Raw genomic sequence first — 25413 nt, 5'->3', positions numbered from 1 at the left:
AAGTGATTTCTGTGGGCAGGATTTAATTTCCAGGAACGGATTCCGCATAAAACGCATGACATACGTAATGACATACGAATGTCATCCGTTTTTTGCGGAACCATTGACTTTGTATTGTACCAGGATCCGATTTTTGCGGAAAAGAATAGGACAAGTTTTATATTTAATCGGACATGCGGAACGGAACAACGGAAACGGACAGCACACATTGTGTTGTCCGATTTTTTTCAGGACCCATTGAAAATGAATGGGTCCAGAACTGGTCCTGATCTGTTCCGCAAAAAACTGAACAGATCAGGAAAGAAACAACGGACGTGTGAATGGACCCTTATATAGTTGACAGGGATTGTCGTTACTCAGTTACTCAGTTTTGCAGGTAGTGGCCCTGATCACTACGTAGGGACTGTCTCAACCTAAATTACTGAAATCTGGTTTTATTTTTTATTTTATTTTTTCATTTGTTTTTTTAAAGGAGCAGACTTCAACTTTCCAAAAGCTAAATGCCGAGGCTAATCATCTGTCAGCCATGAAGGACTGCCCAGATATAGAAAAGCTAAACAATTCTTATGAAAAATTGAATGCACTTCATGCAGAATACTGGAAACGGATGGACCGGAGACAAGCTCTATTACTGGAAGCCAATCACTTCTTTAAATGCGTTAACAAGGTAAGCAGACTGGAAATGTGGTGCTTGGCATGCAGATCTAGTAATGGAAATGCTTTCGGTACAGTAGCTGCATAGCAAATGCTGGAAGTTTTATAATAACTGTGTGATGTGAAGTTATATAAAGTTATGAAATAAATCTTGCTACAGTTCCTCTTCTAGTGAACCATGCCATCATTCAATACAGCCAAGAGGAATGATATAACCTAGAGTCCCCAACATTTTCATGGACGCAGGTTCCCTTTAAAATGTCCAAATTTCCCCAAGATTAATATCTTAGGGGATCAACACAAAAAAAAAAATATCTGTACTGCCAAAATCCAAAATGTGCTCCAGTCTTTTGAAGTCTTATGGTGGTCCCAGCCAGTAGATTAATTACACTAATAGCACCCATTTTCATGGTATAAACATACAATAATGGTTTTAGAAATGTTTGGCCTTGAAAGAGAAAAAGAAAGAAAGGAACAATATAGATTTTTTCCATGAGTCTAGGGCGGAGTATCATCCATGCCAGAATAGTGTCCCTTTACACCAGAGAGTTTTTGATAATTGGGGGTAGGATGGATATTGTTATGCAATAATGCTCTAATATTCCATGGGGTGGGCAAAGTTTCCTCGGTAGATCAGAGTAAAATGATGTCCTATGCATTTACTCTAGAAAGATGATGGCTTAAGCATGCCACATTATAGCATCGTACGTTGGGGAAGCCAGTCCCCCCCACCTGATCCCGACTCAGCTTTAATTAAGCCAGCGAAATGTGTGGACGTGCCCCTCTCCATATTAACCTGGAGAAAGCTGACTCCAGGCCGCTGATATGTAAGTGTTTGAGTAGCAGTGGGATGTTCCGAAGGGAATAGAGTAGTTTAGACATGCTCATCATTTTGATGAGGTGGCAATGACCATGTAAGGATAGCAGAAGGGTTTGCCATTGTTCTAATTGCCCTTTTATCTTTTTGAGCAATGGTGGGTAGTTAAGGTTGTATAAGGAGTGTGGAGCTTTCCCTGTCTTAACCCCTAAATAGGTGAGGTGAGTCTGTGTAGTCGCAAACTGTGATTTTCAAGGGCTAGTAGCTATACGATCCCCTCTTGTCGACAATGGAAGCAGTTTACATTTAGAGATGTTAACTTTGTACCCTAAGTACGAGCCAAATTGAACTAGCTCCCTAATGATGGGGCCCACTGCTTTCCCAAGGGGAAACGGGATAATATCATACGCAAATGGTCTTTCTATTCCCCACCTGTATCCCTTCCAACAGAGTCAAGTCACAAAAAAATCTAGCCAGTGGCTCAATAGCCAAATTAAATAGTAAGGGGGACAGTGGGCATCCCTGTCTGTGTCATGGAACCATGAACCAGACGTACAACAAGAGATAAGTGGAAATAAGAAGGCTTTATTGAAAATCAAGCTGTAAGCAAAAGTCCAAACGGATGGCTAAACCGAAGCAGGGTCTTGCGTAGACAGAGGTCAGGAACCAGAAGGGTAGTCAGACGAAGCCTGGATCAGGAACCAGCAGGGTAGTCAGACGAAGCCAGGATCAGGAACCAACGGGGTAGTCAGACGAGGCCAGGATCAGGAACTAGAAGCAGCAGCAGTCTTAGAAGCATGTGAACACAGGAGGACCAAGCAAGGAACTGAAGCCACAGACCTCCTATATATATGAGCTAGGCATCCAGCTCCTCCCAGTGGGAAGGAGAAGCCGCAGGGTGGGAGGCTACAAGAAACCCAGAAACCAAGATGGCCGCCAGCACATGTCAAACGAAGGAGAACAGTAAGAAGGTAGGACCATGACAGTACCTCCCCCTCAAGGGCCCCTCCTCCGCGGAGTAAGGAACGGTTTCTGAGGGAAGCGTGCGTGGAAGGCTCGGAGCAAAGCAGGAGCATGGACATCTGCGGAGGGAACCCAGGAACGCTCCTCTGGACCATAACCACGCCAATGGACCAAAAACTGCAACCGACCGCGGACCAGGCGTGAGTCCAGGATATTGCTCACCTCATATTCCTCACGATTGCCCACTTGGACCGGACGGGGCCGAGGAACCGAGGAAGTGAAACGATTACACACCAATGGCTTCAGCAGGGAGACATGAAACACGTTGGAGATCCGCATGCCAGGAGGAAGCGCAAGGGCATAGGCTACCGGGTTTACCCTGCGAAGCACTCGGAAGGGACCAACAAAGCGAGGCGCCAGCTTGGGAGTGGGCACTCGAAGGTTGAGGTTGCGGGTGTACAACCATACACGGTCTCCGACCTGGTAGGAAGGAGCGGGCGCTCGTCTGCGATCAGCCTGGAGTCTCTGGCGCTGCGCAGAGACCTCAAGGGACCTCTGGATCTGTACCCAAGAAGCACGTAGGACGGAAAGGTGATCCTCCACAGCCGGAATATCCTGGGGAGAGAATACCTCCGGTAACACGGCAGGTTGGAACCCATAATTGGCCATGAAGGGAGACGTCCCAGAGGAAGAGTTCACCGCCGTGTTCCTGGCAAACTCAGCCCAAGGCAGGAGGTCAACCCAATTGTCTTGGTGATCGGAGACATAGCAACGAAGGAATTGCTCCAAGGCCTGATTGGATCGTTCTGCGGCCCCATTGGACTGAGGGTGGTAGGCCGAGGAGAAAGAGAGATGAATCCCCAACTGGGAGCAAAAGGCGCGCCAGAACCTGGACACAAACTGACTCCCCCGATCCGACACAATCTCCTTGGGCAAACCGTGCAACCGGAAGACCTCCCTGGCGAAAATCGTGGCCAACTCTTGTGCAGAGGGTAACTTCTTGAGAGGAACACAGTGGCACATTTTGGGAAACCGATCCACAATCATGAGAATGACCGTATGGCCTCGGGATGCAGGGAGGTCCACAATGAAATCCATCCCCAGGTGTGACCATGGGCGCTCCCCGGTGGCTATGGGTTGCAAAAGGCCCAACGGAAGGTGCCGAGGGGACTTACTCTGGGCACAAACGGAGCATGCCGCTACATATGCGGCGATGTCGGAACGTAGAGAAGGCCACCAGAACAGACGTGAAACAGCCCAGGACAGCTGATTCTTTCCAGGATGTCCCGCGGCCTTGGAGTTATGGTAGGTTCGCAACAACCGAGTGCGCAACTCCTCAGGCACAAAACACCTGCCGTTGGGTCTCCCAGAGGGAGCACCAGATTGAGCCGCCAAAATCTGCTCACCCAGGGGAGAGGTCAGGCTGGTGCGAATGGCGGCCAGGATCTGATTCGGAGGTATGACCGAAGTCGAAATCGACTCCTCCCCGGACAGCTCGGAGTACTGCCGTGATAAGGCATCCGCTCTGATGTTCTTGGAACCGGGTAGGTAGGAGACCACGTAATTAAAACGTGACAAGAACAGAGCCCATCTGGCCTGACGTGCTGTCAATCTCTTGGCCTCAGAAAGGTAGGTCAGATTCTTGTGGTCCGTCAGGATGAGAACCGGAACCATCGAACCCTCGAGCAAGTGCCTCCATTCTTTAAGGGCCTGCACGATGGCCAATAACTCCCTGTCACCAATCTGATAGTTGCACTCCGCGGAAGACAGTTTCCGGGAGTAAAACCCACAAGGAAGCAGAGGACCCTCTGGTGTTCTACGCTGAGACAGAAGGGCGCCTACTCCCGTCTCAGACGCGTCCACCTCGAGGACAAAGGGCAACCCAGGGTTGGGATGCGACAGAATCGGAGCCGACACAAAGGCGGACTTTAGAGCCTCAAAAGCTCGGATGGCCTCGAGCGGCCAGACCTGGAAATTACTGCCCTTCCTGGTCAGATCCGTGAGAGGCTTGGCTAGCATGGAAAAGTCCCTGATGAACTTCCGATAATAATTGGCGAAGCCCAAAAAGCGCTGCAGGGCACGGAGACCACTGGGCTGGGGCCACTGTAAGACAGCCGAAACCTTCTCAGGATCCATGGAGAACCCCTCAGCGGAAATGATGTAACCTAAGAAGGTTACCTGGGATTGGTGAAATTCGCATTTCTCAAGCTTACCGAACAGCCTGTTCTCTCGTAACCGTTGCAACACTCGTCTGACATCCATAATGTGGGCCTCCATGGATTCAGAATATACCAAGATGTCATCCAAATAGACCACCACACACTGCTGCAACAGGTCACGGAAAACATCGTTGATGAATTCCTGGAAGACTGCGGGCGCATTGCACAACCCAAAGGGCATAACCAAGGATTCATAATGACCGGTCCTGGTATTAAACGCGGTCTTCCACTCATCGCCCGCCTTGATCCTTACCAGGTTATATGCCGCCCTCAGGTCGAGTTTGGTAAAGACCGTGGCCCCTTTGAGGCGATCGAACAGCTCGGAAATCAAGGGTATCGGGTAAGTGTTCTTGATCGTGATGCGATTGAGACCCCTGTAATCGATGCAAGGCCTCAACTCACCGCCCTTCTTTTTCACAAAGAAAAATCCAGCCCCTGCCGGGGACGAGGATTTGCGAATGTGTCCGCGTGAAAGCGCCTCCCTCACGTACTCCTCCATGGCCTCATTCTCCGCTACCGACAGTGGATAGACTTTGCCACGAGGAGGAACGGCACCAGATTGTAACTCTATGGCACAATCGTATGGGCGGTGCGGAGGTAGGGCAACCGCGCGCACCTTATCGAATACATCCCGGTACTCTTCGTATTCAGGAGGCAACAGAGAGTCCGAGGAAGTACACAGCAACTTGACAGGCCCATGGATGCAACTAGCCCCACACTGCGGTGACCACGAGAGGATCTCGGCCGATCTCCAATCGAAAGTCGGATTATGCTTCTGGAGCCAGGGGTACCCCAAGACCACCGAGTAGTGTGGAGACGAAATCACCTGGAGACAGACCGACTCTCTGTGAACGGCACCAATGGCTATCCCCACTGGAAGGGTCTCATGAGTCACGTGTGGCGGCAGAAGGGGTCTGCCGTCTATTGCCTCAAGAGCCAGTGGGGAACCTCGAGGCTGCAGAGGAATGGAATTGGCGGCAGCGAACACACTATCAATGAACAAACCACCAGCACCAGAGTCCACCAACGCCTGGGTCGTCACCGAGCCCCCGACCCAGGAGAGGACAACAGTGATCAGTGGTTTGTCAACACGGGAAACCGGGGACGAGGAGACTCCACCCAAGATCTGCCCCCGACAGGATCTCAGGTGCGAGCGTTTCCCGGACGGTTCGGACATGCCAACCGAAAATGCCCACCGAGACCACAGTACATGCATCGGCCCTCGCGTCTCCGGAGTACCCTCTCCCCCTCGGACAGGCGAGCAAACCCCAGCTGCATGGGTTCACCCCCAGACAAGTCATCCCCAGGAGGCGTGGGAGGAGAGGGAGGCACGGGTGGGACAGCAAACGTAGGCGCCAATCTGTTAGAAGACCTCCGCAGGCTCTCCTTAAAGGAAGGTCTCTCCCTGAGTCTGGTGTCAATCAAAATCAGGAAAGAAATAAGAGACTCGAGCTCCACTGGTAGGTCCTTAGCTGCAACCTCATCCTTCAAGGCATCCGAGAGACCATGAGAGAAAGCAGCGACCAGAGCCTCATTATTCCAGCCCACCTCTGCTGCCAGGGTACGAAACTCAATGGCGTATTCAGCTACGGATCATGAACCCTGTCTGATGGACATAAGGAGCTTCGCAGCAGAGGCAGCACGAGCCGGCACATCGAATACCTTCCGAAGAGAAGCAACAAAACCGGAAAACTCGGCAACCACCGGATTGTTGTTCTCCCATAAAGGGCTGGCCCAGGCCAAGGCCTTGTCCGAGAGCAGCGAGATCAAGAAGCCCACCTTTGATCTCTCAGTAGGAAAGGCATGTGGCAGCAACTCGAAATAAATGCCCACCTGGTTAAGGAAACCTCGGCACTGAGTTGGCTCTCCCCCAAAGCGCTGTGGAAGGGGGGCAGAACCGATCATACCCCGAGACACCGCAGGCGCAGCAACAGGTGTTGGGGTAGACTCTGGCGCAACAACCGGAGCGGCAGTAGGAGCGGGCCCAGGAGCGACAACCGACCCATCGGCAACGGAAGCGAAATGAGCCGTGCGTTCAAGCAGGGTTTGCAACGCCACAGCGAACCGACCCAACAGGTGATCCTGCTGATCAAGTCTGGCAACCAGCGTAGGTAGCGAGGATGGCCCTGTACCGTCAGAATTCATGGCTTGGTCCTAATGTCATGGAACCATGAACCAGACGTACAACAAGAGATAAGTGGAAATAAGAAGGCTTTATTGAAAATCAAGCTGTAAGCAAAAGTCCAAACGGATGGCTAAACCGAAGCAGGGTCTTGCGTAGACAGAGGTCAGGAACCAGAAGGGTAGTCAGACGAAGCCTGGATCAGGAACCAGCAGGGTAGTCAGATGAAGCCAGGATCAGGAACCAACGGGGTAGTCAGACGAGGCCAGGATCAGGAACCAGAAGCAGCAGCAGTCTTAGAAGCATGTGAACACAGGAGGACCAAGCAAGGAACTGAAGCCACAGACCTCCTATATATATGAGCTAGGCATCCAGCTCCTCCCAGTGGGAAGGAGAAGCCGCAGGGTGGGAGGCTACAAGAAACCCAGAAACCAAGATGGCCGCCAGCACATGTCAAACGAAGGAGAACAGTAAGAAGGTAAGACCATGACAGTCTGGTCCCTTTTTTCAGACAAAATAGGGCAGATAAACGACCTGGAGACCTGGAGTATATATCCAGGCCCTAGGGTTCTTATAAACCCCCAAAAGATATGTCCGAAAAGCCCCACAAATCCCAAATCTGTCTAGAATGGTCTCCACTCGTTGCTCCGTGAATTAGGGTGAACTCTGTCCAACACAGTTAATACTGAACTTACATTACTCACTGCCGACCGGCCTTGGACAAATCCCATCTGGGCGGGTGCTATCAGACTCGGCAGGATGACCACCAATCTGTCTGCACGAATCTTAAGGTATCTTTACAAGAGGCAATTATCGTGTAAATTATCATTAAATTGAGTGAAACTGCAAGATTATCGAGCAGTGTAAAAGCAATGAATCGTTTGTGTGGGGACAAAATCATCGTTAACAATTGTATACGTGTAAACAGGAATCGTTCACTGCATGCATGATTACAGAAGATTACAACCTGGGTGTGTTTAATCAAGCCACTCAAGTTATCGCTTTGTGTAAATGCAACGGTCTGCTTTAAAAATGATGAAATATGTGATCGAAATTACGATTTTCGAATGATAAACGCTGTGTCATTGTTGAAATGTTCAGAACACCAAGAAATGACTCGTTTGACACTGAATCGTACCTATCATCTACTTGTGTAAAGGTACCTTAAGACAGAATTTTGGTATCTACGGTAGGACCTAGGACAGTAGGACCCAGGGTCTAGAGCAGGGTTTCTCAACTCTGGTCCTCGGGACCCACCTAACAGTCATGTTTTCAGGATTTCCTTACTATTGAGCAGGTGATATAATTAGTGTCCATGCATCAGGACTTACCACAGGTATTCATTCTGTGGGATATTCTCAAATCCTGACCGGTAGGTGGGTCCCGAGGACCAGAATTGAGAAACCCTGGTCTAGAGGATCCTTTCCAGGATTAGGCAGTAATTTGATGTGGGTTGTGTTAGTCCTGTCCAGGGGCTCCTCACCTTTGCATCGAAAAGAGATAAGAGGGGGGAGTAACTTCCTCATCCATGGCCTTGCAGAATTCGCTGATAAAGCCATCTGGACCGAGGGCTTTGGCATTTCCCAGAGACCTTATCACTCGTACTATCTCATCTCCATTTAAGAAGGCCAACTGTTCAGGTGAAATGCTAGGAAGTGATATATCCTTCAGCAATGTGTCCACTGGCATCTGCAGTCCCCCATATCTGTAAACCTGCTTGTGGTAGGAAGCTAATAAGGCGTTTTTGGCCTTTGGATCAATTTTTACTGTGCCTCTATTTTTGCTATGTGGTGAAATGGCTTTCTACCTTTTGCCAAGTTTGCCAGGAGTTTACCGGATTTGTTTCCAAACCTTTGGAGCTGAGCCCTTAGAGTGGTCTTATAAAATGTCTCTTTTTCTGCTACCCATCTGTCAAATTCCTTCCTCGCACTTTGCCACGCTAGTTTGTGGGAGGGGGTAGGGCCACTTGGAAAAAGCGCAAAAGACTGCCTGACCTTATGGCTGACAATGTCTTACTGCTTATGTGCCATCCTTTTCCTATTGAGCACATATGCTAAAATACGTCCCCTCAGGACTGCCTTGGCCATTTCCCAATAAAGCCCCGGTTTCTGCCTATGACCCTCGTTGTGGCCTGTGTACTCCAACCGCCAACCTTACAAAATTCCTTGTCTGTGGTGAGATAGGAGGGGAACCTCCACAGATAATCAGAGCCCCTAGGAAAGAAGTCTCACAAGTCAAGGAGTACTGGAACGTGGTCCGAGATAACCATGTCATCATAATCAGTTGACTCCACCCTGGGCTGTAGAAGGGGGGTAATGAATAAGTAATACATGCGACCAGGAATTCTGTGAATGCGAATAAAAGGAGTAACTACGTTCATCCGGGTGGAACATATGCAGACATCAATTAAGCCCATTGAGCTAAGTAGTGGAGGCAGAACCTTATCCCCTTGCCTCTGGTTGTGCCTAGTAGCCTGATAGTGTCACCTATCCTCTCCCCTGTTCACCACTGTATTAAAATCTCCCATCACTATTTTAAATGATGTCTGGACTGCAAGAAGAAGATCTTCCAATTCTCTAAAAAAAAAGGGGTGATTGTATAGACTAATCTGGTCTCCCTGAATCTCGATGGCTAGCTGAATCCATCTGTCTTAGTCATTGTTGGTAATTCACGTGATTTTACAAGGAACTTACTTATGAATCAATATGAGCACACCTGTTTTGCGGTCGGTCGACGGGGAACTAAATACCTGCCTTAACTATCCTCGCAACTGACCTAGGCAGAATAGTGAGAAATTCCTCTATGAGGATACTAAGAGAACCCGAGGCCGCCCAACTCTCAATCCCAACCAACAGAAAACAGTGCAAATAACGAGAGCAAACTCTTTCACTGAACTCCCTACCCTAGCTTCATGGACTTCACTTTTTTGGGGTTAAACCTACTCCAGACTAACCCTAACCCAGTGCCCTCTAATACAAAATAGAACTATACTGCCAAGTGAGGATACCCCTCCCCCTTCCTTAGCCTAAGGAGTCCTCAATACAACCAGCCAATGCTACGGGTCTGCTCCCTGTTATGTGTGCCCTCATTTTGGCAGGCTCCCACCACCCTTAATAAGATGCATAAGAATTAAAGGATAGTAAGTAATGTCCATTGATGGTGCCAGGTGACTTGCTAGGTTTCCCCGCCCTCGGGGTTCATTGGCTTCAGGGCTGCGTGTGTCCTTGACCACAGCATGCTGTGATTTCACCACCTCTGACCACGACAGACCTGGAGAAGACCTTTGGATGCCTTCTTTCTTGGTCCTCTGAGGTTCAGGTGACTTCTCCCGTTGGTCTGGATCTAGGGTCAGAAGAAATTACTCGACTGCTTGTGGCGTCTGGAAGTTCAGGGGTGGTCACCCGCGGATTTTTTTTTTTTTTATCGACGCGTTTATAATTTTTGTGACATTGGAGGAGCTTGGACAAATTAGCCTTGATTGTAATTCTCTACATTTGACAGTTCACATTAAAAGCTGTTAAAGCGTTCATATCCACATTTTGAGTTACAGACATCTATCACATCTGCATGGGTCATTCTGGTTTTCCAATGTATCTGTAAATGTTGGCTGTACATAATTTTTGGATAAGTTGTCCAGAAATCAAAGAGTGTATCGGAACAAAAAACATAACAGTAACAGGAATGTAGTAACGTAAGAAGGTCAGAAGATGGAGCCCTGACTTTAAGGAAATGTGTCACTAAAAATGTTTTCTGCTAGTTAAATCCAGATAGTAACAAATATCCTTTTTATCTAATCTTTATTCATTTTTATTTTCTGATTGCACTTTTTTAATTCTATTTTCTGAACATGACTATGGGGGTGGCCATCTTGCTGAGCTGTTCTTAACAGTATTTACACAGCATTAGAAAAGTTGCTTTACAGCAGCCCCATGGTCCATAGACACAATAGTCAGGAGGGGACCTCATTGACTTCTATGGGAGAGTTTTCTAGGCATGCTCTGTGACCTGTGCAAAGGTCATTGTACAAGGAAATAATAGATAAGATGTGACAATTGCCTATTGTAAATGGTGGATACTGTCTTATCTGTCATTCTAATTATGCCTGTAATGATATCACCTATGTGTATAGATAAGCAGATAACTGCAGTAAAGTGATCTGTACAGACCAAAAAATGGCTCCTGTTATTAGGCTTAGTGGCCAGTGCGAAAACACTGGATTTTAAAGTTTTTATTTAAATATAGATTTTGAAATGGAAAATTAAAAATAACATCATCAAATATTCTTTAAAAATATGTTAAACATAAAAACATGATGTAAACAATAAGCCATTTTCTGATGACACATTTCCTTTAATAATGCCTAACAGTCCAGTGGTCTTGGCTCTTCTAAGAAACTTGTATGTTGATTGTGATCTCTATAGGCATCCCCAGCCCACTCCATTACAATATGTACATAGACTGGACCTCCGAACAAACACCATACATCAAAATACAGTCACAACTATGCTCATACACTATGCTTCATATTAAGGCCTTATGCACATGACAGTATGTATTTTGAGGTCCACTAAATATAGTTACTGGTCGTGTGCATGGCGCAATTTTCATTATCAAAATGCCCCATTTAGATGAACGGGGTAGTCACAGAAATGTCTGCAGTAAATCTGCTGTGTGTGAAAATATCCAAATCGTACCATGTATAGTGCATTTTTTGTTTCAAAAAGTTATCTCTTTCTCTGTAAACATATATCTCCAACAAGAAATTAAAACATAAGCAAAACATAATAAAAAGGGTTGTCTGAGATAATTAAAAGTCTCCGACAGGCTCCGCCAGTACTGTCAAATGATGGTATTCTTACCTCTTTCTCTGGTACTGTTCTCTTTACCGCCGGTCCTCCTGTCACTGCTTGATCTGTCTTCTTCTTTTTTAAATCAGATGATTTTTATTGCTTTTACAAAATTTTTGTTATACAAAAACAACAATAGAAACCCTCCCCCCCTCAACCAAAGGCACAGTTACTGCGATGATGCATATCATAGTCCATATCAGTAATCGACAAGTCCATCCAAAAGAATCATAATATAGTCTCCTACACCATCTTATAGGACATCCGAACGCTCTCACATTTCAAAATCATTCCAACTAACATATCACTCCACGCGCACCTTACATACCCCCATTCGTACCTCACCCCACTCACATACACCCAACCCCCTCACTTCTGACCCGCCAGCTCTCCTTCCATTAACATACATTAGGACGATTCAAAGTGAGAGATCCACGAGGACCAGATTGCCTCAATTTTTTTTGCTGAGTTCCTCCGTAAATACACATATTCCTCCAGCCGGACCAGAGTATGCACCCTATCTATCACTTCCTGAACCACGGGGGCTAACTCATCTATCCAATGAGCCGCTATGCATTTCCTTGCTTGATATAAAATTCTCATTACCGCTATTTTCTTTTTCATCATGTTCCTAGGTACTTTCACTAATCCCAATAGACACGTCAGTGAGCTAGCCTCCAATCTAATGCTAAACACCCTATTGATAAGTTCCACTACTCCATCCCAGTACCTCCTTAAGCGCGAGCAATTCCACATGAGGTGAATCAAGTCTGCACTCGCAAAATTACAGCGTGGGCATACATCATCCACCCTATACCCCATTTTAAACAACAGTACAGGTGTTCTATAAACTCTATGTAAGAGATATATCTGAGATAGTCTATAGCAGTGTTTCCCAACCAGTGTGCCTCCAGCTGTTGCAAAACTACAACTCCCAGCATGCCCACACAGCCAAAGGCTGTCCAGGCATGCTGGGAGTTGTAGTTTTGCAACAGCTGGAGGCACACTGGTTGGGAAACACTGGTCTATAGGACTCACTTAGTGACAACGTTGGTACATCACTGAGGATTTCTTTCCATTGCTCCTCCATTAATTCCCCAACATCTCCCTTCCATTTTTCATACAATTTCAGCGGGTTGGACTTGTCAACTTCCTCCCTGATTGTGTTATAGTAGAGGGATATCACTCAGCTAGTAGTCCCTGCCCGCACTGTATAATCAACAATAGGACACCTAGCTGCCTGCTGGATCTTCCCCTTCTTTTCCTGCGTCTGGATAGTGTGTCTCAACTGCAAGTAGACATAAAAGTACCTGTGCGGAATGTTAAATTCCTGCCTCAGATCCTCGAAGCTCTTCAGTGTCTTGTCTGAAAATAATTGAGCCATCTTGCCCAGCCCGTATTGCCCCCACTGTTGCACTCCGCTAATCTTATCTAGTTCAGAATATAGAAAATTAGGCCATATAGGTGTATGAGTGCTATACCCTACAATATTCGCTCTCTCTTTTGCTTTCCACCATATTTTATGCATCAATCGTAGCAGTGGGTATTGAGTACAACGGGAATGAAACGCACTCTCCTCCAGGGCCGACAATAGACACGAATGATGCAATAAGTGCTGGACAATACGCCCCGCACTATTCAATTTGGGTTCATCTCCCCATCCTCTGAAATGCTGCAATTGGGCTGCAATATAATAAGACCAAGGATCCGGCACCGCCAAGCCCCCTTGCGTTTTGGGCCGCTGTAAGGTTGAAAGTTTAATCCTAGGGACACCTCCCCTCCATATTAAATCTCTGAATATTGCGTTAACGGTGTTAAAAAACCGAAGCGGAATCCATATTGGTGCATTATGTAAAAGGTATAGAAGTTTCGGCATTAATATCATTTTTACAAGGTTAACTCGACCAATCACAGATAAAGGTAATTTGCTCCAGGCCTGTACTTTCCTCCTAAATTCAGTGAGCAGTGGATTCAGATTCAATCGTTCATAATCGTCTAAATTTGCAGTTACCCACACCCCCAAATATTTTGTAGACGCCACCACCTGCAACCCTCCCGTGTCTGGAGGGGCCCCACTGTAACTACTCCCTAAGGGTAGAAGGGCAGATTTTGACCAATTAATTACCAACCCAGACACATTACCAAAGTGGTTTATGATCGCCATTGCAGCAGGTAGAGAATGAGCCCAGTCATCCAAAAATAAAAGCAGGTCATCGGCATACAAAGCCACTTTTTCTACTCTAGATCCATATGAAAGTCCTTTAACCGCTTCCGCCATTCTCAGCGCTTCCGCCAAGGGCTCCACCGCCACCGCGAAAAGAAGCGGCGACAGTGGACACCCTTGTCTAGTACCCCTAAACAGCGGGAAGGGGTCCGAGAGATCCCTGTTAACCCTCACCACCGCTCTAGGGCATGCATATAATAATTGAACCCATGCAATAAATTCAGCTCCAAAACCCATTTTCTTAAGCACCAACCATAAATAACGCCATTCCACGCTATCAAACGCTTTGGCCGCATCAAGAGATGCGACCGCCACGGTCGAGGCGTGAACCTGGGTCGCTTGTATGTTTAGAAAGAGGCGTCTAACATTCACTGCAGTTGACATATTGGGCATAAATCCTGCCTGGTCCTGACAAATCAATGTGGTAATTACCGCGTTCAAGCGATTTGCTAATACTTTCGCTAAAAGTTTGACATCTACTGGAAGCAAGGAAATGGGCCGATGTGATTCAGGTTCAAGTACATCCTTACCCGGTTTAGGTAGGAGCACAATGACTGCGTCATTCATGGACTCCGGGAGCCTACCCCGCTGCTTGGTGTCATTAAACACCTCTACCAATTGGGGAAGAAGAACACTGGAGTACCGTTTATATATTTCAGCTGGTAAACCGTCTTTACCTGGGGCTTTATTATTGGACATCGAACCTAAAGCTACCTCAAGTTCTTGAACAGTAATTGGACTATCCAACAACACCCTATGCTCGCTTGCTAAGGAGCATCATTTTAATGGTTGTAAAAAGCGGACAATCTCCTCATCCATAACTGTCAGCTTAGAACGGTATAGTGTAGAATAAAATGAATACATGACCTGGAGCAAATGTGACGACTCAGTTTGAACCACACCACTCGAATCCCTTAAGGCTGCAATGTATGTAGGTTGTGACTGAGCTCTAGATAATAATGCCAAAAGTCTACCGGCCCTCTCTCCTACCTCATAGAAGGATTGCTTTTGAAAAAATCTTTTGTTTTTCGCTTGAGACAGCAGCCGCTCATTTAGTCGCTGCTGAGATTCCTTCCATTTTTCTTTAGCACCCTGTAGTGGATGTAAAATATACTCCGCTTCTGCCACCTCCACTTCCATAATCAGCTTTTTCGTGTGTGCCCTAGTTTCGTTTTTTTTCCTATTAATTTCCACTATAAGCAATCCCCTCAAAAACGCTTTCATAGTCTCCCACACCATTGATTTGGTTGCGGACGGTAAATTAATTTGGAAAAACTCCCCGAGTTTTTCACCAATCCCGCCAGCATCCGGCAGGAGAGGTAGCCAATACGGATTAAACTTCCAACCCCCACTACTTCGGTTTCTGGTCATACGAAGGTCTAACACTGCCAACACCGGAGAATGATCAGAGATCCTGCATGGTAAATACTGTATCTCCCCTACATATCGCCCTATATGGGCGTTACCAAGAATGAGATCAATTCTGGATAGAGAGTTATATGTGCTAGAGCAGCAAGAGAACTGGCTCACTGGGTTTCTTAACCTCCAAAAATCTAGCATCATAGCTTCTTGCATCAGAACTCCAAAAGATGTCATTCCGGTCACATGAGAAGTATGACCTGCCCCCATTCTATCCATATTGTGATCAATGACGTTGTTGAAGTCTCCCATTAAAAGAACAGGAACCTCAGGAACGTCTGCTATAAACAGTAGTATATCTCTAAGTACCACTGGCGAATATGGTGGCGGGATATACACTCCCACTAGTATACATGTTGTTGCAAATATCACACAGTGTATACATACATATCTACCTTCTCTATCTACCTTTTGGGATAAGCATGTAAATGCAATTGATCTATGTATCAGAAGGCTCACCCCCCTAGCAAAAGATGAAAAAGTGGAATGAAAACAGTGTCCAGCCCAGCCAGGGGTAAGCACTTTAGTCTGGTCTGAGGTAAGGTGAGTCTCCTGCACACAGCAGATCAATGGTTGGTACTGGTTCAGGCAGTCCATAACTGCTCGTCTTTTAACTGCATCCTTAATCCCCCTTATATTCCAGCTAAGCACATTAACCCTCCCCGCCATATTTAAGCATCCAAATAAGGTTACGCCCGGCGTCCCTCCTACTTGCGTCCGGAGAGCAAATATAATAACAAGTCCTATCATACACAGACAGTAGACTACTACCTGCCTCCTCATATCCAGTGCGTGCAATAAGATTGAACAGAACATTACCCTCCCCCTCCCCCCCCCAACATTCCTTACTGAACATTCAATTCACTACCCCAACCAGCGACCAACCCAATAACGGGTCCCACTAAAACACCTAGATAAGGCCCGTGGGAATCAACACACAACCCGCTTCCGGACTCAGTCGAGTGCACAACACTAACTACCTAGCCCGGGAGTAGGGCAGGGCTTCCTCCTCCATTTCTCCTCGGACCGTTACAGGAAAATCATTGATACATCTGCACCAAAGGTCTCCCTTAGCCAGGACTCAAAGAATTCTGTTGGATTTCCACCTTCCACTTTCTCCGGTGCCCCCACCACCCGCACATTGTTTCTGCGGGAACGGTTTTCAAGATCGTCCTGCTTTGCAGCAATAGTGTCCAGTCTTAGTGAATGGTCTCTCACAGTATTAGCCAGGGGTGACACGGCGTCCTCCATTTCACCCACGCGCCCCTCCAATGCAGTCGTGCGGTCTGCCAGCTTCCTCATATCATGTCTCACTATGGAGATATCTTCCTTAATGGCCCCCACTTGCATGGTTAACGTGTTCAGCGACTTGCCACACCTAGCAATGGCCTGCATAACGTCTTTAAGGGTCGGTTCCTCTGAATCAGAGTCTTGAGTCTCAGAGGGCAAGCAGTCTCTTGCGGAGGCCAACGCGCCAAATCTATTTGATCGGGCCGGCAGAGTGCTATCCGATCCAGGCCCTTCAGCATCAGAGTCCATGTCAGATACTTCCTCATTTGCTGCTACTATTTTAGGTGTACCTTTCCCTGAGGCTGCGTTCGAGAGCCTGGCGTACTTCTCCAGCTTGGCAGCAGCGTCTTTCTGAAGAGCCGTGACGCGGCCTGACCGCCCTGGAGTGGCATCGGCGCCATCTTGGCTGTCCTTCTCCGGCGCTCTCTGCTCCTTCCTGCGGGTCATATCGGCCTGTTTCAGTCCTCCCCACAGTTCGGGTGAGTGTTCTAAAGTTCGCCTACTAAGGTATCGGCAGGATAAGCTGCGAACCAGGAGACTTTACAGGATAAACTATCCGAGGTGCCGGAGGAGCTCTGCACCGCGCGTCCACTCACATCCTCCGCTAGGCCACCCCCCCCGCTCGATATGTCTTCAGTGATATACTGCTGAGGACATCGAATGGCTGCAGTGGTCACTTGCCGTATACCTGTATATCACTGCTGCAGTCTGTGAACAAGCAGCAGGAGGAACAGAATGGTGGCACAGAGAAAAGCGGTGGAGAAGGAGGTGAGCATACCATCATTTTTTTTTTTTTTTTTACACCATTCAGGGTCTAAGATTTTTAATTATCTCCTACAACCTCTTTAACAGCAATGTCCCCCGTCTGAACTGAAAAAGATGACAAAGTAATGAAGAAAATACCACTCTCTTCCTAAAAAACTCTCGCCTTCTACTCAGGCTACGTCAAGCATATCTTCTTACTTCATCATTATGTATGAAATGAAACCACATCCCAATTTTTCTCCAACTCTTCACTCCTATCTAATCTAATGGCCTCTATTTACCCCACAAATATTATCCATACCATTGATTGTATTGAGAGATTATTGTTTTCCTAGTGTTTGGCTGAATAGACATTGGAAACCATAGAAATATATTGTAGTAATTCGTGTTTTTTTTTGTTGACCATCCACATTGCTTTAAAGGGGTTGTTTGATTTTCTAATATCGATGACTTATCCTCAACATAGGTCAGCAACGTTCGATCGGCTATTCAAATGACTTGGACAAAGCAGTTGTAATAATTCTGCACCGTCGTTACAATGTTGACGGATTGCAGGTAAACAGTGAAGGAGACGCAGCACTTAAACAAGTGCTTCGACCCCTTCAAACTGCTGATCAGCAGGGGTGCCAGGAGTCGAACCCGCGCCAATCTGATATTGATGACCTATCCTGAGGGCAGCTCATCAATAACAGAAAACTGGACAACACCTTTAAGGCAAATAACAAAAATTGAGTGGGCAATGTTCAAATCTCCTCCCAAAAACATCTCTCATAATATTGGATATCTTCTTCCAAAATGTTTGTACCACTGGACAGGTTCTCTGTATATAAATCATGGCTCCTTTCTCTCCTCCACACCCTTTGAAACATTTTTGAGATGTTAGAGGTGCCCTATGGATAGATGCTACGTGGTATGGTGCTGAATTTACTAGTCCTAATATCAACAAATCAAATGTGCAGGTCCTGACTCTGTGAACTTTCTCCACCAGTCTCTGAAGTACCTGGTATTTTACTATTTTTTTGAAATACGGTGCACAAATGTTAGAGTTTCAATGTCAAATCCATCTTTGCTACATATGTATAAATTGGGGGACATGTGGTTTTCATCAGTCTCATGATAATAATCCATGGGATTCTCTATGGTGGTCGCAAGGTCATTGACATCTCAACTGGATGCATTTTACAGGCTTTTGACAAGCTTGGAAGCATGGAGTCTTACCTGAAACACCAGAAGACGCGAACTCTTAGTGAGCTTGAACCCGCAACAAAGCAAAGGGAAGCTGAAGCTGAGATCCAGAGGTGTACTTCTGAGGCTTTCCACAAGGGGCAGGCTCTTCTCAAGAAATCACCTTTCAGGTCATTATGTTTCTTTCTTTGTAAAATATTGATAATGTGCGAACATGATGGGTGAAAGTTACATGACAAGGATGACTGATTCCAATATGGACATTTTATTTTTAATTGTAGCCTATGTAGAAAATGAGAGCATACAAGGGGTTAGATATATAGAAAACAGGACCTAGTCTGTACAGTACATATAATCTACCAATGCCTAAACCTACAAAGTAAAGTTATTAAAGGGGTTGTCTTATAAAATCAAAACCCTTATCTAAAGAAAGCCAGCCTGGGCATCAGCTGATCACCACAAGTGGCAATTACATAAGCTCCCACTGGGAAACTTCAACATGTTAATGTCTATAGCAGTGGTTCTCAACCTGCGGTACATGTACCCCAAGGGGTACACACTGGAGGTTGATGGGGTATGCAGGACTGCCCTGGCAGCCAGCAATGTTTCATTGATGCTTGCTGGGGCCTCTTGATATTCAACTGTATAGCCATCCTCGGACAGTGATACAGTTAAATGCTTCAGCGGGGCACCGGAGCGGTCTCCCGACCCTGCCATTCACACTGAAGAGATCCAAGGAAAATAAAGGGGAGGTGGTGCTGCTGTATACCCAATGCCAATGACATGATCAATATATGCTTTATTAGTTGTAGAACAACGCGTTTATGAAACCGGAAGAAGGGGACAGTTTGTCCTTGAAACGTGTTGTTCTACAACTAATAAAGTATATATTCATAATTTTATCAGTGTTGGGTATATAGCAATGCTGCCTCCCTTTCTTTTGCTTGGATCTCTTCAGTGTAACTCCAGGCCAGGCTCAGACTTGACAGGATGGCATGCAGCAGTGGACCCATTTACTATTCAGGCCTAAAAAGGCGTTTCGCCCTGAGCGCAACAATCCAAGGTGAACAGCCCCTTGTCACTTACTACTGTATTACACTATACAGCCCTACTCATGATGCGCTTCTATCTCTTCCTTTTATGACCTGCCGTTCACTGAAGCCTAGTGACTGTAGCCTATTAGAGGCCGGGGTAGGTGGCACAATGACATCGTCATCACCATGCCGCCTGAGCGGGGCTGCAGGCAGTTCAGGAAGAGGCCTATATCATCCTGCAGGGGGCATTTTCTGTACATGCACACATGATAAGGGGGCTTTTTTTCTCTACTGGCACACATTATAAGGGGTCATTTTAGGGGGCTTTTTTTCTACTGGCAAGACAAGGGCTTTTTTATTAGCATTTTTACTTCTAGGCCGAGGCTTCCGCCTAGCAGTGTTGCCGGTAATGTCACCGCCACTAATGTGCGGGCTTTAGCACTGCCCTAGCCTCCATCTATCAGAGACCCGGTACGTCACCGGATCTGCAGAAAAAGCCCTTGCCCTGCACAGGGCAAGGGAGAGCATTGGAGCATGAAATACTCTGATGCTCATCTCAAAGAGGCTGCCTGGGTGAAGAAGGGGATATGTCCAGGTTAGGCTCTGCGGTTTGCGGCTTTTACCTTATCCGGCGGGCAGCGGGCGGCGGTGCCATCGGGTCCCCATGCGGCTGTAGGGGGAACCCGATGGCATGAAAGGCATCGCGATGTCTAAGGAAGGCATTGTGCTGCCTTCCAGTGATGAACCTGTGAGATCCAGCCCCCTGGATCTCACAGGCCGGAAGCTGTATGAGTAATACACACAGTATTACTCATACAGCCAATGCATTCCAATACAGAAGTATTGGAATGCATTGTAAAAGGGATTAGACCCCCAAAAGTTCAAGTCCCAAATGGGACAAAAAAAAAGTTGAAAAAATATTGTTTTCCCCCCCAAAAATTAAAAGTTTTAAGTAAAAATAAACAAAAACTTCATTTTCCCCAAATAAAGTTAAATTTTTTTTGTAAAAAATAGGAAAAAAAAATGTATACATATTAGGTAACGCCGCGTCCGTATAAACCTCTATAAACATATCACATGACCTAACCCCTCAGATAACCACCTTAAAAAATAAAAACTGTGCTAAACTTACCTTACATCACAAAAAGTACAACAGCAAGCGATCACCTCATCCCGCAAAAAATGAGCCCCTACCTGAGACAATCGCCCAAAAAATAAAAAAAACTATGGCTCTCAGAATATGGAGACACTAAAACATGATTTTTTTTTGTTTCAAAAATGATATTATTGTGTAAAACTTACATAAATAAATAAAAAGTATACATATTGACCGGCTCTATAAAAATATCACATGACCTAACCCCTCAGATGAACACCGCAAAAAATAAAAACTGTGCTAAATAAACCATTTTTTGTCTCCTTACATCACAAAAAGTGTAATAGCAAGCGATCAAAAAGTCATATGCACCCCAAAATAGTGTCAATAAACCGTCATCTCATCCCACAAAAATCATACCCTACCCAAAGTAATTGCCCAAAAACTGAAAAAAATTATGGCTCTCAGACTATGGAAACACTAAAACATGATTTTTTTTGTTTTAAAAAAGAAATCATTGTGTAAAACTTACATAAATAAAAAAAAGTATACATATTAGGTATCACCGCATCCGTGACAACCTGGTCTATAAAAATATCACATGATCTAACCTGTCAGATGAATGTTGTAAATAACAAAAAATTTAAAACGGTGCCAAAACAGCTATTTCTTGTTACCTTGCCTCACAAAAAGTGTAATATAGAGCAACCAAAAATCATATGTACCCTAAACTAGTACCAACAAAACTGCCACCCTATCCCGTAGTTTCTAAAATGGGGTCACTTTTTTGGAGTTTCTACTCTAGGGGTGCATCAGGGGGGCTTCAAATGGGACATGGTGTCAAAAAAACCAGTCCAGCAAAATCTGCCTTCCAAAAACCGTATAACATTCCTTTCCTTCTGCGCCCTGCCGTGTGCCTGTACAGCGGTTTACGACCACATATGGGGTGTTTCTGTAAACTACAGAATCAGGGCCATAAATATTGAGTTTGGTTTGGCTGTTAACGCTTGCTTTGTAACTGGGAAAAAAATATTAAAATGGAAAATCTGCCAAAAAAGTGAAATTTTGAAATTGTATCTCTATTTTCCATTAATTCTTGTGGAACACCTAAAGGGTTAACGACGTTTGTAAAATCAGTTTTGAATACCTTGAGGGGTGTATTTTCTTAGATGGGGTCACTTTTATGGAGTTTCTACTCTTGGGGTGCATCAGGGGGGCTTCAAATGGGACATGGTGTAAAAAAAAAACAGTCCAGCAAAACCTGCCTTCCAAAAACCGTATGGCATTTTTTGCCTTCTGCGCCCTGCCGTGTGCCCGTACAGCGGTTTACGACCACATATGGGGTGTTTCTGTAAACTACAGAATCAGGGCCATAAATATTGAGTTTGGTTTGGCTGTTAACCCTTGCTTTGTAACTGGCAAAAAATTATTAAAATTGAAAATCTGCCAAAAAAGTGAAATTTTGAAATTGTATCTCTATTTTCCATTAATTCTTGTGGAACACCTAAAGGGTTAACGATGTTTGTAAAAACTGTTTTGAATACCTTGAGGGGTTTAGTTTCTAGAATGGTCATTTTTGGGTGGTTTCTATTATGTAAGCCTCACAAAGTGACTTTAGACCTGAACTGGTCCCTAACAATTGGGTTTTTGAAAATTTCTAAAATAAATTCAAGATTTGCTTCAAAACTTCTAAGCCCTTGTAACATCCCCAAAAAATAAAATATCATTCCCAAAATGATCCAAACATGAAGTAGACATATGGGGAATGTAAAGTAATAACTATTTTTTGAGGTTTTACTATGTATTATAAAAGTAGAGAAATTGAAACTTGGAAATTTGCAATTTTTTTAATTTTTTTTACAATTTTTGGTAAATTTGGTATTTTTTTATAAATAAAAATGATTTTTTTTCCTTCATTTTACCAGAAGTACAATATGTGACGAAAAACAATCTCAGAATGGCCTGGATAAGTCAAAGTGTTTTAAAGTTATCAGCACTTAACGCGACACTGGTCAGATTTGCAAAAAATGGCAAAGTCCTTAAGGTGAAATAGGGCTGAGTCCTTAAGGGGTTGAACAGCTGATCAGCAGGGCTGGAGGGAGTCAGACCCTCAGCATTCTAAAATTGATGGTAAGTAGGGATGAGCGAACTCGAACTGTATAGTTCGGGTTCGTACCGAATTTTGGGGTGTCCGTGACACGGACCCGAACCCGGACATTTTCGTAAAAGTCCGGGTTCGGGTTCGGTGTTCGTCGCTTTCTTGGCGCTTTTGTGACGCTTTCTTGGCGCTTTTTGAAAGGCTGCAAAGCAGCCAATCAACAAGCGTCATACTACTTGCCCCAAGAGGCCATCACAGCCATGCCTACTATTGGCATGGCTGTGATTGGCCAGAGCACCATGTGACCCAGCCTCTATTTAAGCTGGAGTCACATAGCGCCGCCCGTCACTCTGCTCTGATTAGCGTAGGGAGAGGTTGCGGCTGCGACAGTAGGGCGAGATTAGGCAGATTAACTCCTCCAAAGGACTTGATTAACTGATCGATCTGCAGCTGTGGATCATTGAGCTGCTGATCCTCAATTGCTCACTGTTTTTAGGCTGCCCAGACCGTTTGTCAGTCACATTTTTCTGGGGTGATCGGCGGCCATTTTGTGTCTTGTGGTGCGCCAGCACAAGCTGCGACCAAGTGCATTTAACCCTCAATGGTGTGGTTGTTTTTTGGCTAAAGCCTACATCAGGGTGAAGCTGTCACACCAAGTGCATTTAACCAGCAATAGTCTGTTCATTTTTTGGCCATATACAAAATCAGGGGCAAGCTGCGCCTGTCACCAAGTGCATTTAACCCTCAATGGTGTGGTTGTTTTTTGGCTAAAGCCTACATCAGGGTGAAGCTGTCACACCAAGTGCATTTAACCAGCAATAGTCTGTTCATTTTTTGGCCATATACAAAATCAGGGGCAAGCTGCGCCTGTCACCAAGTGCATTTAACCCTCAATGGTGTGGTTGTTTTTTGGCTAAAGCCTACATCAGGGTGAAGCTGTCACACCAAGTGCATTTAACCAGCAATAGTCTGTTCATTTTTTGGCCATATACAAAATCAGGGGCAAGCTGCGCCTGTCACCAAGTGCATTTAACCCTCAATGGTGTGGTTGTTTTTTGGCTAAAGCCTACATCAGGGTGAAGCTGTCACACCAAGTGCATTTAACCAGCAATAGTCTGTTCATTTTTTGGCCATATACAAAATCAGGGGCAAGCTGCGCCTGTCACCAAGTGCATTTAACCCTCAATGGTGTGGTTGTTTTCTGGCTAAAGCCTACATCAGGGTGAAGCTGTCACACCAAGTGCATTTAACCAGCAATAGTCTGTTTATTTTTTGGCCATATACTACATCAGGGGCAAGCTGCGCCCGTCACCAAGTGCATTTAACCCTCAGTAGTGTGGTTGGTCAAGCTGTGACACCAAGTGCATTTAACCAGCAATAGTCTGTTCATTTTTTGGCCATATACTACATCAGGGGCAAGCTGCGCCCGTCACCAAGTGCATTTAACCAGCAATAGTGTGGTTATTTTTTGGCCATATCCCAGTCTAATTCTGTCACTAAATCCATACCGGTCACCCAGCGCCTAAATACTAGGCCTCAAATTTATATCCCGCTAAATCTCTCGTTACCGCTGTCCTGTTGTAGCTGGGAAAGTTATTTAGTGTCCGTCAAAGCACATTTTTTGTTCTGGGTTGAAGTACAATTCCCAATTTAGCAATTTCATAATTTAGTGGTTTCTGCTATATCAGAGCTATTTGAAATCTATCCCTAAAAGGGTATATAATATTCAAGGTGCACATTGGGTCATTCAGAATAACTTCACACACACCCGCTACTGTGTATTTTCAAGTCTAATTCTGTCACTAAACCCATACCTGTCACCCAGCGCCTAAATACTAGGCCTCAAATTTATATCCTGCTAAATCTCTCGTTACCGCTGTCCTGTTGTAGCTGGGAAAGTTATTTAGTGTCCGTCAAAGCACATTTTTTGTTCTGGGTTGAAGTACAATTCCCAATTTAGCAATTTCATAATTTAGTGGTTTCTGCTATATCAGAGCTATTTGAAATCTATCCCTAAAAGGGTATATAATATTCAAGGTGCACATTGGGTCATTCAGAATAACTTCACACACACCCGCTACTGTGTATTTCAAGTCTAATTCTGTCACTAAACCCATACCTGTCACCCAGCGCCTAAATACTAGGCCTCAAATTTATATCCTGCTAAATCTCTCGTTACCGCTGTACTGTTGTTGCTGGGCAAGATATTTAGTGTCCGTCAAAGCACATTTTTTGTTCTGGGTTGAAATACAATTCCCAATTTAGCAATTTCATAATTTAGTGGTTTCTGCTATATCAGAGCTATTTGAAATCTATCCCTAAAAGGGTATATAATATTCAAGGTGCACATTGGGTCATTCAGAATAACTTCACACACACCCGCTACTGTGTATTTCCAAGTCTAATTCTGTCACTAAACCCATACCTGTCACCCAGCGCCTAAATACTAGGCCTCAAATTTATATCCTGCTAAATCTCTCGTTACCGCTGTACTGTTGTTGCTGGGCAAGATATTTAGTGTCCGTCAAAGCACATTTTTTGTTCTGGGTTGAAATACAATTCCCAATTTAGCAATTTCATAATTTAGTGGTTTCTGCTATATCAGAGCTATTTGAAATCTATCCCTAAAAGGGTATATAATATTCAAGGTGCACATTGGGTCATTCAGAATAACTTCACA

The 25413-nt window shown here is 45.3% G+C and overlaps 1 protein-coding gene across 1 annotated transcript in view; it reads left to right on the top strand.

Moving 5' to 3' along the window:
• CCDC141 (coiled-coil domain containing 141) overlaps positions 1 to 25413 on the top strand; it is a 175119-nt gene that overhangs the window by 83484 nt on the left and 66222 nt on the right. Inside the window, exons 7-8 of the mRNA XM_044304919.1 lie at positions 473 to 667; positions 18506 to 18675. Of these exons, the coding sequence (XP_044160854.1) occupies positions 473 to 667; positions 18506 to 18675 (365 nt within the window). The remainder of the gene's footprint in view (positions 1 to 472; positions 668 to 18505; positions 18676 to 25413) is intronic.

The sequence above is a fragment of the Bufo gargarizans genome, chromosome 8 (genome assembly GCF_014858855.1).
Source record: "Bufo gargarizans isolate SCDJY-AF-19 chromosome 8, ASM1485885v1, whole genome shotgun sequence".
Lineage (NCBI taxonomy): Eukaryota > Metazoa > Chordata > Amphibia > Anura > Bufonidae > Bufo > Bufo gargarizans.
Note: the sequence above shows the minus strand (reverse complement) of the source record. Positions and strands in the feature narration are given on the sequence as shown.